The 16,717-nt window shown below is 35.7% G+C and overlaps 1 protein-coding gene across 2 annotated transcripts in view; it reads left to right on the top strand.

Annotated features, from left to right (window-relative positions):
- Window positions 1-16,717, top strand: part of ChT (choline transporter) — a 149,244-nt gene that overhangs the window by 40,743 nt on the left and 91,784 nt on the right. For both annotated transcript variants that reach the window (XM_069817116.1, XM_069817115.1), the window contains exons 2-3: window positions 3,401-4,035; window positions 13,621-13,790. In XM_069817116.1, coding sequence (XP_069673217.1) covers window positions 13,625-13,790 — 166 coding nt within the window. In that variant the 5' untranslated portion in view covers window positions 3,401-4,035; window positions 13,621-13,624. The remainder of the gene's footprint in view (window positions 1-3,400; window positions 4,036-13,620; window positions 13,791-16,717) is intronic.

Raw genomic sequence — 16,717 nt, 5'->3', positions numbered from 1 at the left:
TTCTTGTCTATGCGGATGACGTGAATGTTAGGAGAAAATCTACAAACGATTAGGGAAAACACGGAAATTTTACTGGAAGCAAGTAAAGCGATCGGTTTGGAAGTAAATCCCGAAAAGACAAAGTATATGATTATGTCTCGTGACCAGAATATTGTACGAAATGGAAATATAAAAATTGGAGATTTATCCTTCGAAGGGGTGGAAAAATTCAAATATCTTGGAGCAACAGTAACAAATATAAATGACACTCGGGAGGAAATTAAACGCAGAATAAATATGGGAAATGGGTGTTATTATTCGGTTGAGAAGCTTTTGTCATCTAGTCTGCTGTCAAAAAAATCTGAAAGTTAGAATTTATAAAACAGTTATATTACCGGTTGTTCTGTATGGTTGTGAAACTTGGACTCTCACTCTGAGAGAGGAACATAGGTTAAGGGTGTTTGAGAATAAGGTGCTTAGGAAAATATTTGGGGATGAAGTTACAGGAGAATGGAGAAAGTTGCAGAACGCAGAACTGCACGCATTGTATTCTTCACCTGACATAATTATGAACATTAAATCCAGACGTTTGAGATGGGCAGGGCATGTAGCACGTATGGGCGAATCCAGAAATGCATATAGAGTGTTAGTTGGGAGACCGGAGGGAAAAAGACCTTTGGGGAGGCCGAGACGTAGATGGGAGGATAATATTAAAATGTATTTGAGGGAGGTGGGATATGATGATAGAGACTGGATTAATCTTGCACAGGATAGGGACCGATGGCGGGCTTATGTGAGGGCGGCAATGAACCTTCGGGTTCCTTAAAAGCCATTTGTAAGTAAGTAAGTATACAGATGTCATAACTTGAATAGCTGGTGTAGTAAGTGGTGGGTTGAAAACCATGTTCGTGCGTCAACTATTTTTCCGATGCCATGTCTTGTTATTGTTGTTGTTTTGTTTTATTGTGTTGGGTTGCGTCTGTATGCAATAACTGCTAGTTTCTTGCAATTAATAGCAATTCCATGAATGGATTGGCTGTCGTGGCACAACAGAATGGCCATTCAGATAATGCGACCCCACACCATGTGATTTTTCGTTGTGGGGTATCGTAAAAAATTATGTTTTTGCTCAGAAACCGCAGGATCTGTATCAGTTGCTACTGATGATTGAACAGTCATTCGTGAAAATCGATGAAAATCGTGAGTTATGTTCTACCATCTGTAAATCAGTGTCTAAACGTTGTGAATTGTGTATCGAGAAACAGGGCCTGCATTTTGAACTAAATGTACAAAATGTAAATTGAATGTAATTAAGGGGAGTTGGTCATTATCGCATGCAAAATAATGGCAAAAATAGCCTATCTTCTAACAGTCATAAATGTAATAGTCTACTATTTATCAGTGGTCTTTCATTTGTGTTAGCTATGTGTGTATACGTATTAAGCTTTAAAATGAAAAAGAATGGTGACTCTAGAGTAAATCTGTATCCTAAAATTAATTTTTTTTAGTTAAGCACAATTTTTTTTTATAAATTCACTACATGTCTGTAATTAGGTACACTCTATTCACTTATTATAGCACATATTGAATTGAAAATTTGACCACTTACTGCTAATAGATACTAAAACATATCCTACTAAAATTATTCATATATCTGTAATATTATAGGCATAGGGCTTATAGTAATCGTCACCGTCAATAAATTAAAAAAAATTGAAGATTAGCATAAACCCTATGCCCATAATACTACAGATATTTTAATAATTTTAGTAGGGTATGCTTTAGTATCTATTAGCAGTAAGTGGCCAAAATTTTAATTCAATATGTGCTATGATAAGTGAATAGAGTGTACCTAATCACAGGTATGTAGTGAATTTATATAAAAAATATGTTTAAATTCAAAAATTAATTTAAGGGTAAGATTTACACTAGATTAAACATTCTTTTTTCATTTTAAAGTTTAATGTGTATACATATATCACTAAAAAAGTGAAATAGCTGTAATAAATAGTATTACTTTTATAACTGCTTGAAGATAGGCTATTTTTACCATTACTTTGCATGCGATAACGTCCAATTCCCCTTAAAAGTAAGGAAATGATTACAGAAAGAAACTTTCAACCCTGAAATTGGCAAAACTTCATTTCTTACACTAGTTTATTAAACTTTGTCGGACCGTAAAGAAAACAACCATCGCAATGTCTATATTTTATATGTTGTGCAATATTATAGTATTGAGAAATTTTAAATTTCCTACTAATTTTTTTCTATTGTTCTATTAAAATTATAGTATACTAGTGGCTTGTGCAGAAAATACTGGAAACTACGTTCATTAGACGTTCAAATAAATATTTTTCAGATTTATTTTCAATGAAGAATACCAGACATTCGGAAAGTTATTTGCTTCCATAATAATGAAACATACTCTCTCTCTCGAGCCAATACTGAAGAGAACCACGCATATAAATATCTACACCACAATGCCATTAAATATATGAAAAAGACCCAACCCCACTTGATTAATAACTATAAAAATATTTGATTTTTAATAACATTATTATCTTACGTAAGTTTTATAGCTTTGAGTAATATATACTATATAGCCGCCACTCAGTAAAATATAGAAATCAAAATCTAATTTAAGTTATTCTCTACATCTACTTATATAATCCCGAAACGTTTCACTTTAATATCATCAATATAGCATTAATATGTACAATTAATGAAAAATAGTCACATCATGGCATTAACTACAATAATATTTCATTTCTAATGGTAATAATGACATCAAACCACCTCAAGTTTTGTAGTTTTTAATATCCAATACACAGCTGTACCCAGAAAATTACACACCACAGAATCGAACCTGTAAATTATTTTTAGTTTAATAACCAATTTAATTTGAGCTCTAAATATGCCAGCATTCTTGCAGATTATGGCCTTCGTGTAATATTGTTTACTGTAGTGTGTGTGTTTTGTTTTAGTCTGAAATGCAATTAGCTAGTTCTCAAAACTGACGACAGATGGATTTCGGAAAATAGGAAAATTATGTTGAAAAATTGACATTTCACTGAAAAGCACTATTTTTCTGAAAAACTTTGAGTTCCAAGCTTCAAAATGAGGGATTATTTATTAAAATCCGTTCAGCCGTTTTCCCGTAATTTCCATTACCAGGTCAAATTATATATCTAGATATAGCCTATTAACCTGTTGTATGCTATAAGATACATAGCCAATTTAAGGGTTAACCCATCCTGTATATATACATTTCAGTAAAGATTTGTGATTTAATTCCGTTGCTTTTACGAATATGTTTTTACTTTTAAGCAGTGCTCCATGTTACAATACTGACATTTTGTGTAGCTGACATAGACCAACTGTAATTCAAATTAAAAACAGAAATGTCTGTCTGTCTTTGCAGGTACAAGAAGCCTTCGACTGATGCTGTGAGCCGTCGCGACGCCCAGGTTGAATGAAGCGATCCAGCGTCCATGTGTGGCCTTGCGTTTAGAACACGAAATAGCCCCTCGCAAAAGACTTCCCTCCGCTGGGGCGATTGCTGTAGCAACTACCCTTGTTCCTACCCCCTCCACTCGCTGCAGGGTGTCCACGGGGCGATGCCTGCCTCCACAGAATCTCCGCGATCCTACTGGACTCCTAATCCTAACCACCCTAATATATAAGTGAAAATCCGACGGAAGTCAAAAATAAAAAAGAACATTTTCAAGGAAAGAGTTAGGATCTAGAATAGGACACCTGCAATACGAGATAAGTGAAACGTGTGCATCAACGAATTCCACATTGGTGACTTCGTTTAAAGAAAGAAACATATTTTTGTGATAGATATAATAAATGTATTTTTCTCTCGATTAGATTATAAATATGTGAATTTAATTTAAATTTTTGTGAACGTTTAAGAAAAAAATGAGAAGTTATTTTTAGTACCAACACAAACAAAAAAAAAAACCTAACAGTATTTAGTAAAGTCGCCAACACATCTAAGAACTATCAACCATCCAAGAAGATCTACTGTCCGTTCTGTCGCTTATATCATAGGTGAGTGGTCATCGAACCTACACTAAATTGTTAAATAATAAATGATTGATTCTGATCCAAATTAACACAGTACAGTCAGTATTACATAATCGTAACTCCTAGAGTTTCATAAAGTCATATATTAGCCTACTAATTTTCGCATCTCTGAAACTATCGTATTTTAAGATCATTTATGAAGAAATTTACTGTCAATAAGAAAAAGAGCTTGTAATGAAAAATGCAGGAAAGTGACTGTTTTCGAGCACTTTAAATGTATAAAAATAAATTGAAATGCATACATAAGTTTTATATATATACACATATAATATATAGGTACAGGATGTAACGAAAAAAGTGGGCGAAACTTTAGGTATGAATTCCTCATATGCATGGGTGGGCAACTCGTGCTCTCAAAGTGTCAACACAATCTCAATGCAGGTAGAACGGACTCTGTACTAACTGTAGTGTCTGTGTGCGGTTCTTTCAAGACACAAGTTCGATCGCGTCTGCAGTAAGTGGCGGCTCGTTGTAAGTGAAAAACAATATAATTCCCAGATATTCCCCTTTAGTTACGAGTAAAAAGAGAATTTTTTTTTATTAAGAAGAGAGGTAAAGCTTGTATTCTATTACACTTTCTTACGCATGACATTTTATGTTACAAATAAACAGTGAAGGTTTTAGTAAAGAAATACTGTCTGCATCTGCTTTAGAACAGCTAAAGGTAAAAATGAGATATCAACAAGGTGAGACTGATATCAAATATCATTAGCATGTTGTGCTTGCGAGTTACAGAATTGCACGACATATAATCGACTAGCTAAGAACATTTATGGATAAATTTGAAATGTGGTAGTATCATGTAGAACATAGACAACTTCACTTTCTTTGACTATAAACTATCTTGAAGAGTGATAAGAAAATCTTCTTATCAAATATAAGACCCTACTTGAAGACCTGCAGCAGAATTCACTGTTAAGTTTGGAGAAATTTTTCTGAAATCTTTTTGGCTTACGCCGATAGAAAATCCTGAAAATTTATAGCTTGAATTAATAAATCTACAGAACAGCACGCCACTCAGATTCCAACAAAATCAGGAATCGAAATGTTCGTAATGTTGCCCAAATAGAATTTCCAAATATACTCTTTGCTTCTATATATACTGTATGTGCTTGAGGCAGAGTTTAATACAAGAAAGAAGTGTAAAAGCTCTCAAAGTAAAGAAAGAGCTCAGAAGTAAGCTTATTTCATCTGCCGTGACATGTAAAAAATACTTCCTTGAATTTGTTATTGTTTGCGAATACAGACTATTACCTTTCTGAGAACAGAGGAATACTCTTTAATGTATAAAGACTTGTAAATTCTAGAGTTCTACATTTCAAATAAGACATATAATAAGAAATATTAACAAATAGTGTAATAATAAATAAGTGTTGCAGCTATATTTATTGTATCTTGAAAAGGTTGTATTCAGTTTGTGTTTCCAGTACTAAACTAATTTACAAAGTTAGAAAATAATGTAATTTTGTTATGTGTTCAGGTATAGTCTGTCTAAAATTACTATAATTATTGTACCATGCGTCATTCTGAAATTCAAATCATGGAATAGATATCACGACCACCTGCATGAGCCGCCAGAGCGCACCGTGGCTTTTGCAGCGAAACTACAAACAACTTGTAACTGCTGCGGCTGGCTCCATCTGTCTTTCTCTCTTTCAAGGTTTTTTAGCACTTTGGGAGCACGAGTTGCCCATCCATTCTCATATGTATAGAAAAAATAGTCATATCAACATAGGTCAGGAAATGCTTGATTTCTGAGTAGGGCTTGCAAGTATGACCACAATGCACTTCAGTACTTTTGTTTCCTGGAATTATTATGATGTATTTTGAACTCCTGCCTGAATACAGACAGTTGCTCGTCGTCTCATAGAGATCCGAACATGGTTGGCCTCCACGATCACCAGATCCAAATTCATTGCACTTCTTTCTGTGGGGGCACTTAAAGTCGTTGGTGTGTTAGACTGCTGTGATTAATAAAGGAACTCTCCGTCAATGGATTCTGCAAGACTGTTAAACAATAAAAACTATACCAGAAATTTGGAGGCATGTTCGGATTTCGATAAGACGACGAGCTGCGGCCTGTATTCAAGTAGGAGGTCGACATTTTGAACAATTAATCTAAGGAAATGTAAAAAGAATGCACCAAAGTAATTCAGCAAGCAAACAAATAAACTGCACTATGATCATATTTGCAAGCTCTACTCAGAAACCAAGCATTTCCGGACCCATGTTGATTTATTTCATTTTATTGGGTTATTTTACGACGCTGTATCAACATCTAGGCTATTTAGCGTCTGAATGAAATGAAGGTGATAATACCGGTGAAATGAGTCCGGGGTCCAGCACCGAAAGTTATCCAGCATTTGCTCGCATTGGGGCCCATGTTGATATAACCATTTTTTCTTCTATACATCTATATGAGAATTCGTATCTGAAGGTTTGCCTAGTTTTCCGTTACACTCTGTATATATGTCTATGGGTAATTAAAACAATAAAAGTGAGGATATATTCAAAATACAAAAATCTAATAAAAGACTGATAATAAAGTAAAAACTTTAAATTGGGAGATTCATGAGGAAGTACATTGTGTATCATCAGATGGTTCTTTTAGACGGGCAGACATTATTGATATTAACGGACGCTTAAAACGGGCTCTTGGTCTTGACCCTACTATCCGTTTCGAAAGAAACCTAAATCAGGCCACCGAAGTTGATATTGAGAAGAAGTTTAAGTTATATATGAACCTTGTCTGCCGTATCTTTCTCAAAAGTACAACGTCCCTCTTAAACAATGGTCTGTCATTGGTTTGCTGTTTGGCAGTAGAGGCTCTATTACAAAATTCACATGGAATTATCTTAAGGAACTTCAAATTCCTTTTGATTATGCAATGTCTGTCCTTATAAATATTATCAAGGATTCCCTTCAAATATAATATCACCATCTTTATTTCAATTAATCCACTTATATATTTGCTTTCAACAATTAACTTTCTCTTTTATTTAATGTATCACATCACATTATATTGTACATGTTAATGTATTCAGGACCCTTGTGGTCATTCAAATTCTTTGAGCTGATATCTATAATTTAGAAAATATATATAGACGTATTTCACAGTTTGATATACGAGAGATATACGGTTGTATGGTTCTCAACGGGGTTTACGAAGTAAAAATCCGACAAGTAACATAAGACAACTGCGCTATAACCGACAGTTACACATTTTCTAAAAAAATATCTGTTATCGTTACAAACTAATTCCAAATATATACGATACGCGAGTGAAATGCCTACTATATTCGCACTTTTTTTTATCTATTCCGTGAATCCGTACATTATTTTCAATCTCACCTACAAACAAGAAATAAAAAACAAAATTGACTTCAAAAGATTTCTTTTCTAAGCCAGTGCCAGGCAGTAAGACCTGCTTTATATCCGAGTGCGCGGTATAAACGATGGATTTATATTCGGAAAGCAGTGGGTATACGAGAAATGTTACGTTATTACAAATATTAATATAAAATAAAAACTGTTGAGCAATAAACAATAAAAAAAAATTAAAAACAAAATTTAGAGTATCAGTACTGCCTTGTAATTTGGCTGGTGTTGATGCCACGAACTAGCAGACAGCGTCATTCCCCTCCACGAATGCTTTGTTTCCCTCAATGCCCCGCGCTCTGTAATCGTCTACGTTATCTTGTACAGAACGACAATGACATTAGCGCTCAGCGATCATGTAACATGGGACGCGTAGTAGATGAATTCGAACTTATGACTCAAACACATCTGACTTCATTAATTTGGTTAGAAATGCTGATAGTGTAAGAGCTGCAGTTATACATAGTGAAGGAATATAATGTTGCCATTATTTCAAAATGGCTTATCTTCTACATCTGTGACTTTGTATTTATTGTTATCCAAATCCTTTATAATTTGTTGTGAATTTCGCTAAAGTGTTGCTTTTTCAGTCGACTCTCCACTCATTAGTTACAAAACTATAAAGAATCTGCAACGTGCTCTTTCTATTTGCAAATAACGAGATTATCGGGCCCGCTGTTTGAAATGCCACATCACATAGTACTTAAAAATGAAACAAGTCTGAGTTAAAATGTTATAGAAATTCTGTTAGTGGGATAAAATTGAATTCAGAGTGTTCAGACAAAGCACATAAAATAAACATAACTAAAATTGCATTGCCCATTCTTTCATGGGAACTCACTTTATTTCACTAGTGAGATTGCGAAACAGAAATACCGCCGGTTGAAATTAGACAAATAAGGAAAGAAGTATAAATTTATGCTTTTACAGTGATTGCGTTTACAAAAAAACAACAATTGGGTTTAAAAACACGTGTTTGGAGTTTATACAAGGAGATCCGTTTGGGGAGACATAAAATAAAAACGCTGTAACATGAGAACGGTTGTCATTTATTTTTCAGTAATCTGTAAATAAATTCCAGAAGGATGGGAGTTTTGACCACATTAGATCTCAACATGCCATCTTTATGTACACTGACATTCAAAGATATCTGACCTAGGATTTTACGATCGTGTAAGCGAACTTTCCAACCACGGGATAAGTCAAGACCAAAGACATAAAAAAATTGACAAACTTTGAAAGAGTTCCGCTAGCTCTCAATAGGTGGCGCCATTATTGGAGCGGTTAAAAAAGTGTCAGAGAAAATGATTATGTAGATTAAGCATAAACTATTCTTCTTCTAGACAATATCAGCGGTTTCCAGCCAAACCCAGTGTTGTTTTACAATCAATAGAGTGGGATGAAAAACTGAATTCTATAACACGGGTATATTTATCTACGATTGGCGACAATGACTATTATCTTCGTCATCTATTCATAGAGGTAATAATCGAGCAATCCACACTTACACCAACAAATTATCGATTACTATCGATGGATAGTGTCTGATATCTTTGAACGTCAGTGTACATAACATAGTTCATATTGTGAGGCCAAACCTTATATGATCTTATATTTGTGTAATTTTTTCAAAAGCTGAAACAATTTTTCCTTTGATATCATTATCTCTGGATTGCAGTGCATAAGACTTCTTTTTTTTACAAAACTTCGAACAAAGAAGTCGAATAGTGTTACTTACTACAGTATATCTGTTCGACAAGAATGTTACAACACGTTAACGTTCTTTGTTATCCTCCCTCAGCCTAGGCCTGCTTGTAACCTAGTTGGTTCAGTTTTAATACGTCATTTACAAATACTTTTCATTCAAGATGATGGATATTGTGATTTGTGTGCTGGTGTTGCAGTATTTAGTAATTACTTCCTATTTAATAGATGGTAGAGGACACTATATCGACTCTGATATCAAGGAAGTCGTGTCTCGTGTTTATACGTGTTTCCAGAGGGAATAATAATAATAATAATAATAATAATAATAATAATAATAATAATAATATTTATTTATTTATTTAATCTGGCAGAGCTAAGGCCTTCTCTTCCGCCTAGCCAGACTCTAATTCTAATTGAATACAATTGGTTACATAGTATGAATATAACAATGCAAGGAATGAAAGGCAATCAATTTTCGTTAGTCATGTTTTGGAGAGAACACTTAAAGCGACGGTGTGTCTAAAATTGCAAGTAGACTATACAAATATGATTCTAGCCTCTTTATAACTAATAACAATGAACATTTTTATGTTATCAAAAGAAATAGCCTTTTAGGTTCAGAAAAAAAAAATATTTGTACTCTGAGAATATTCGTTCTACATCACAAGACGTTACTAGAGCAAATCTGAAATATGATACAATATACCTTACTATCATCAGGTGAACAACTACTTTGTGAATGTAATAGTGTATCTCGTATGTGGCACATAATATTAACCCAAAATTGTTTTCAAAAACATTTTTCTTTTCTGTTGTAATGGCACTTTAGAAAGTTCCGACGAAGTTGATAAAGAATTAGATGTTAATAGCGTGTGGGAAAATATCAGAGATAGTATCAAAATTGCAGCTGAGCAGAGCATAGGTTATTATGAAACTAAGAAAAAGAAACCGTGGTTTGATGAAGATTGTTGCATGGTAGTAGAAAGAAGGAAACAGGCAAAATTGAAATTCTTACAGGATCCAGTTGAGGAGAAGAGAGATAATTATTTCAATGAAAGACGGGAAGCAAGTCGTATACTTAGGAATAAAAAGAGAGGTTACTTGAAGGAAAAACTGAATGAGGTAGAAACAAATAGTAAGAATAAAAACATTCGAGATTTATATAACTTAAGGGTATAAAGGAATTTAAGAACGGATATCAGCCAAGGGTAAACGTGATCAAGGATGAGAATGGTGACTTGCTTGCAGACTCTCCATCAATCCTAAACAGATGGAAAAACTATTTTGCGCAACTACTAAATGTACATAGGCCAAATAGAAATGATCGGGACGAAATTGAAATACAAACTGCTGAGCCATTTATACCCGAACCCACGCTTTCAGAAGTCGAAATTGCGATAGAAAATCTGAAAAAGTACAAGTCTCCAGGTATCGATCAAATTCCAGCAGAATTAATACAAGAGGGTGGGAGTGCATTATATAGCGAAATTTATAAACTTGTACTTGCTATTTGGGAAAAGGAAATTGTACCAGAACAATGGAAGGAGTCCATAATTGTACCTATTTTTAAGAAGGGGGACACAACCAACTGTGGTAACTTTCGAGGAATATCACTTTTGTTGACGTCGTACAAAATTTTGTCCAATATTCTTTTGAGAAGATTAACTCCGTACGTAGATGAAATTATTGGGGATCATCAGTGCGGTTTTCGGCGTAATAGATCGACTATTGATCAGATTTTTTGTATTCGACAGATAATGGAGAAAAAATGGGAGTATAAGGGTACAGTACATCAGTTATTCATAGATTTCAAAAAGGCTTATGACTCGGTTAAGAGGGAAGTATTATATGATATTCTTATTGAATTTGGTATTCCCAAGAAACTAGTTCGATTAATTAAACTGTGTCTCAGTGAAACATACAGCAGAGTCCGTATAGGTCAGTTTCTATCTGATGCTTTTCCAATTCACTGCGGGCTAAAGCAGGGAGATTCACTATCACCTTTACTTTTTAACTTCGCTCTAGAATATGCCATTAGGAAAGTTCAGGATAACAGGCAGGGTTTGGAATTGAACGGGTTACATCAGCTTCTTGTCTATGCGGATGACGTGAATATGTTAGGAGAAAATACACAAACGATTAGGGAAAACACGGAAATTTTACTTGAAGCAAGTAGAGCGATCGGTTTGGAAGTAAATCCCGAAAAGACAAAGTATATGATTATGTCTCGTGACCAGAATATTGTACGAAATGGAAATATAAAAATTGGAGATTTATCCTTCGAAGAGGTGGAAAAATTCAAATATCTTGGGGCAACAGTAACAAATATAAATGACACTCGGGAGGAAATTAAACGCAGAATAAATATGGGAAATGCGTGTTATTATTCGGTTGAGAAGCTCTTATCATCCAGTCTGCTGTCCAAAAATCTGAAAGTTAGAATTTATAAAACAGTTATATTACCGGTTCTTCTGTATGGTTGTGAAACTTGGACTCTCACTCTGAGAGAGGAACATAGGTTCAGGGTGTTTGAGAATAAGGTGCTAAGGAAAATATTTGGGGCTAAGCGGGATGAAGTTACAGGAGAATGGAGAAAGTTACACAAGACAGAACTGCACGCATTGTATTCTTCACCTGACATAATTAGGAACATAAAATCGAGACGTTTGAGATGGGCAGGGCATGTAGCACGTATGTACGAATCCAGAAATGCATATAGAGTGTTAGTTGGGAGACCGGAGGGAAAAAGACCTTTAGGGAGGCCGAGACGTAGATGGGAGGATAATATTAAAATGGATTTGAGGGAGGTGGGGTATGATGATAGAGACTGGATTAATCTTGCACAGGATAGGGACCGCTGGCGGGCTTATGTGAGGGCGGCAATGAACCTTCGGGTTCCTTAAAAGCCATTTGTAAGTAAGTAAGTAAGTAAGTTGTAATGGCAGCTAGGAAGTTCGTATCGTAATTCCGATGTTGAACTTGGACTGTGACGCAACCGAATGCATAGCAGCACGAGACGGCAACATTTAACGAAGAGTAATCCGGGAAAAAATAAACGTGTAACACACTCCTGTTTGGAAAATTATTTAATAGCAGATGAGTTTACTTTTTTTGGAATCATGTATAATATTAACATTACGTAAATAATACAATAATAACAGAAGAGCTCACTTTGTTCAGAAACTAACACACGTATTAATATAAATTAACAATATTCTTCAAACTATTTACGACTCTACACAGATCCACAGAATGCCAATATGCGTTTTTTGTGAACATAATGCGTATCGTCTGTAGGGAGCGGCAGCAGGACTAGGTGCGGGTGACATCTATACTCCTCGCTATACTCACCTGGAACCTACTGCTTTGGTACGAAATTCCTAGCTCTTGTAATGACCGTCACATCGAAAGGTTCGAAAGAAAATCGTCTTGTCCGAGACAGAATGTTCGATGCAGTATGCTGCAGTCTCATAAGAATGTTGTAATCACTGTCACATGGAACGGTCCGAAACAAAATCGTCCTGTCCGACACAGAATGTGAAATGTCCGATGCAGTATGCTGCATCCTTAGAAACATATTTTAAGTACAACTAACTCAAATTGAGTCCACACCTGTGGAGTAACGGTCAGCGCGTCTGGCCGCGAAACCAGGTGGCCCGCGTTCGAATCCCGGTCGGGGCAAGTTACGTGGTTGAGGTTTTTTCCGGGGTTTTCCCTCAACCCAATACGAGCAAATGCTGGGTAACTTTCGATGCTGGACCCCGGACTCATTTCACCGGCATTATCACCTTCATTTCATTCAGACGCTAAATAACCTAGATGTTGATACAGCGTCGTAAAATAACCAATAAAATAAGACTTCTAATTGAAGTGACATTTTAAATTGTAAAGGATAGTTTGTAATTAAAAATAAATGTTTGTAATAAAAGGCAACGTAAAGGATGATTTATAAACTCTTTATATATTTCATTACTTTGAAGTGATTTTAATAGAAGACGTATTTACGCCAAACTCCTCAGAATCCAACTTCCATCGTCAAAATTTCTTCCCATGATTTTACTCATTATTTAAGTACGAAATCTCTGACATTTTACTAAATAACTGTACAAAGGATTTAAATCGTATTTCTCACCGCAAGTAGTGATATTCTTTTACTGCAAATGATTGGTAATTCCAACTTTCTATCAGCCTAATGACTGTATAAGTAACTTTACCATTACCAAGTATGTGCCTATACATTTTGCTTAAATCTGACAGTCAGTAAAGTTCAAAAGCAGCTGAAGAAAATATTAGGATACCACCATCTCCTTTATTTCTCACATAGTTCGTTATTTAAAAACCACTATCTTCGAGCAATTTAATTTATTGCGTATCTAGCAATACTTGTCCTGTGTGGAGATCTGTGAGGCTGTGCTCTCCCTGGAGTCCCTGTCTCCTAATCAGTTTAATTACATTTGAATGCAGCAAGATGATAAACATCGCGGGCATCATCTCTATCATCCTCTTCTACGTGCTGATCCTGGGAGTGGGCATCTGGGCAGCCCGCAAGAAACAAGCTGGCAATGATTCCGAGGAAGAAGTCATGCTGGCGGGGCGGAGCATCGGCCTCTTCGTCGGCATCTTCACCATGACGGGTAAGTCTTCAATTACCAAATACTCTAATTTCATATCTATTCCCATAAAGTAAGTAAATGAACCCTTACTAGCTGTTTCTATTTCTCTGTTGAACAAAGACAATCCCTCTTCTCGATCTAAAATCGTCCCTGAAGTTCGTATTCCACTGCATGCAGTCTAAAGTTATCCATCCGGGTTTTCTGTATTTTTTTCTATACTGTTACTTCAAGAGTTATCTTTCTTTTGCTTACATGATTACCCAGATTTTTTAAAAATAAATTTTAATTAATCGTCCTTGTTCATAACTATTTTAAACTTCATTTATACAGGGACATCATTTTATTTTTACTAACATTTTTTATATTAACCTGGCTATATCTTTGAATTAAAAGTCTAGAACCGGAAACACCGCTTGCTCCCCCTTCCAAGACTGAAGTCCGATGATACTGGCGTAAAATACAAATCGCTTTACTAGATATAGGAGGGAAGAAAAGTAGTTCATTTATGTAAACTAGGAAATATCGCAATTTTGAGTTTGATAATTTTCATTAGGTTTTCGTTTAACCAAAATACAGTACAGTATTAACACTTGGTGTTTCTACTCACGAATTGAGCTATCCATTCGGACGTATTAATTATGCAATGTATATTTTACTGTTACAGCACATTAGCGTACAATATAGAGAATGATGTTAAATTGAAAAATAATCATAATATGGATATTTAAACACATTTTTAAAATGGTGGCCGTTCATTTCGATACAGGCTTCAGTTCTTTTGTGCATATTACTGCACTATAGACTATTGTACCTAATTCCAATTACCAGTTTCGTCCTTCGTACTAGTAACTCATGTTGAAATAATTCTATACCTACTCTATAAAAGAGTACCTTACGTACTGTAAATTTAATCATCACTTTTGCCCGATCCGAAAAGATAAAATTACTCAGAAATGCTATCTACTGTCCGTCCAAGTGGTTATGTCGTAGGGTCGTAGAAAGGAGGGGGAATCACGTGACAGTTAATTACTTAACGAGGCCCTTTTACTTAAGTTATTTTAAACAGTTGTATAATATTGCGTAGACCAGGCCTGGGCAGCAAGAGCGCATTCTACTCTCTCACGGGGAGCCATATGATTTCTCTTCATCCCCTTTCTTCCCCGCCGAACACCGCGCAGCGTTGATTCAATGACGGATGAATATTAAGCGTCCCCGTTTAGAGACTGGTTCCGCTCCCGATGCCCAGCACTGACGTAGACGTTCAATTCCTAACAGAAATTAATGTTTTCAGAAAAGAGCTAAGACAGCCCAGCTACTAGACTTTACAGAGGGGCGAACAGAAGCAGGTGGGGGAAACCAGGATGCGACATAGACAAACTGACGACAGTACCTGTGCGAAAATATGATTCAATATTGAAAGCTCTTTCGTCACTGGAAAACGCGAACATATTTCTGGAACGTACTATACTCGCTAACTCAGTACTGGATACGCGGCCTTGGCTCTGTGTGGCGAACGATTGTAAGTTTACTAGTAGACGGGGTGGGAGTGAAGTACATTCAAAAACACAGGTACAATAAAAATTGAAGTAAAAATAAAATGATGTCCCTGTACATTCATTTACTTTTCTTTTGTTAAATGGCAGGGCTCTTAACTTGTCATTTGTCCAGACTATATGACTGGCTCATAGATGTCGCTAGTACCGAGAAGCGTAGACCACTTAGTTCGTCAGAGACTATCCAGAATGCGCCACAGGCGGTGTGTCCACATTACACTCGTAATGATGATGATGATGATGATGATTTTTACTTGGTTATTTAACGACACTGTATCAACTATTTAGCGTCGATGGAAATGGTCATAGCGGGATGATGTTTGGAGATATGAGACCAAGGATTCGCTATAGGTTACCTGACATTCGCCTTACAATTGGTAAAACTTCGGAAAAAATCCAACCAGGTAATCAGCCCAAGTGGGAATCGAACCCACGCCCGAGCACAATCCCCGGATCAGCAAGAAAACGTGCTACCAACTGAGCTACTCTGGTGGCTATGATGTTGATGATGATCATGGTGGTGGTGATCATGATGATGATGATGATGATGATGATGATGATGAATTGTTGGGATGTAACAGGGGAACCGGAACTTTACTGTCTAGTGGATATGAAATAAAGTTCATTATTTGGAAAAAATATAGTCTATATAGATGTATTATTGTCAGGCTTCGAGACTTTGGACCCGATACAATAAGTTTACTGTGTATGTACTGTAGGTTGTTTGTTGACTCGCTGCATGTAGTCAAAGGTACAGATGTGTTGAGGTAACAACGTTTCTATTTAGAGTACGGTAGTATGGGGAAACACACACATATGGACATTATGAAAGCAAATATACATTACACAATGACAATTTCAAAAGAATGTGAAAAGCATTTATTCTCCTGTCTTTTACAAGCATTTGTGTTTAATTATACACAGTGTTAATGGTGGGAATAAACATGTAGCAATTTTAATTTCTTCATTTATCCTATTGGTCGTCTTTAGGAAGTGCAGTTACAGTACCGAATTGCAATGTACTACAAGATACATTCTCAGTGTCTCAAATGTAAATCTTTTTCGGTTATCTGCCAAACAAAGTTTGTACTGTGGAAAGCTGCGCTCAACGTCGCATGACGTGATAACAAAACGAAGAAACCTAACATTATTGCAGTCTCTAAGAGACAGTCTTTTATTCTCGGGTGACTCTTGTCCAGTAATTTGCTGTTTATATTATACAGGGACATCACTTTATTTTTACTAACATTTTTAACATTAACCTGGCTATACTCGGAAACACTGTTATCCCCGTTCCATTACAGGAGTTTGGTGTTACTAGTGCAATACGTAAACAAATCATTTTACTAGCTATAGGAGGATAGAAAAGTAGTGTATCCAATTATGTTACAGGGA

This window comes from Periplaneta americana, chromosome 17, assembly GCF_040183065.1.
Source record: "Periplaneta americana isolate PAMFEO1 chromosome 17, P.americana_PAMFEO1_priV1, whole genome shotgun sequence".
Lineage (NCBI taxonomy): Eukaryota > Metazoa > Arthropoda > Insecta > Blattodea > Blattidae > Periplaneta > Periplaneta americana.
This window is presented reverse-complemented; position numbering and strand designations above follow the sequence as displayed.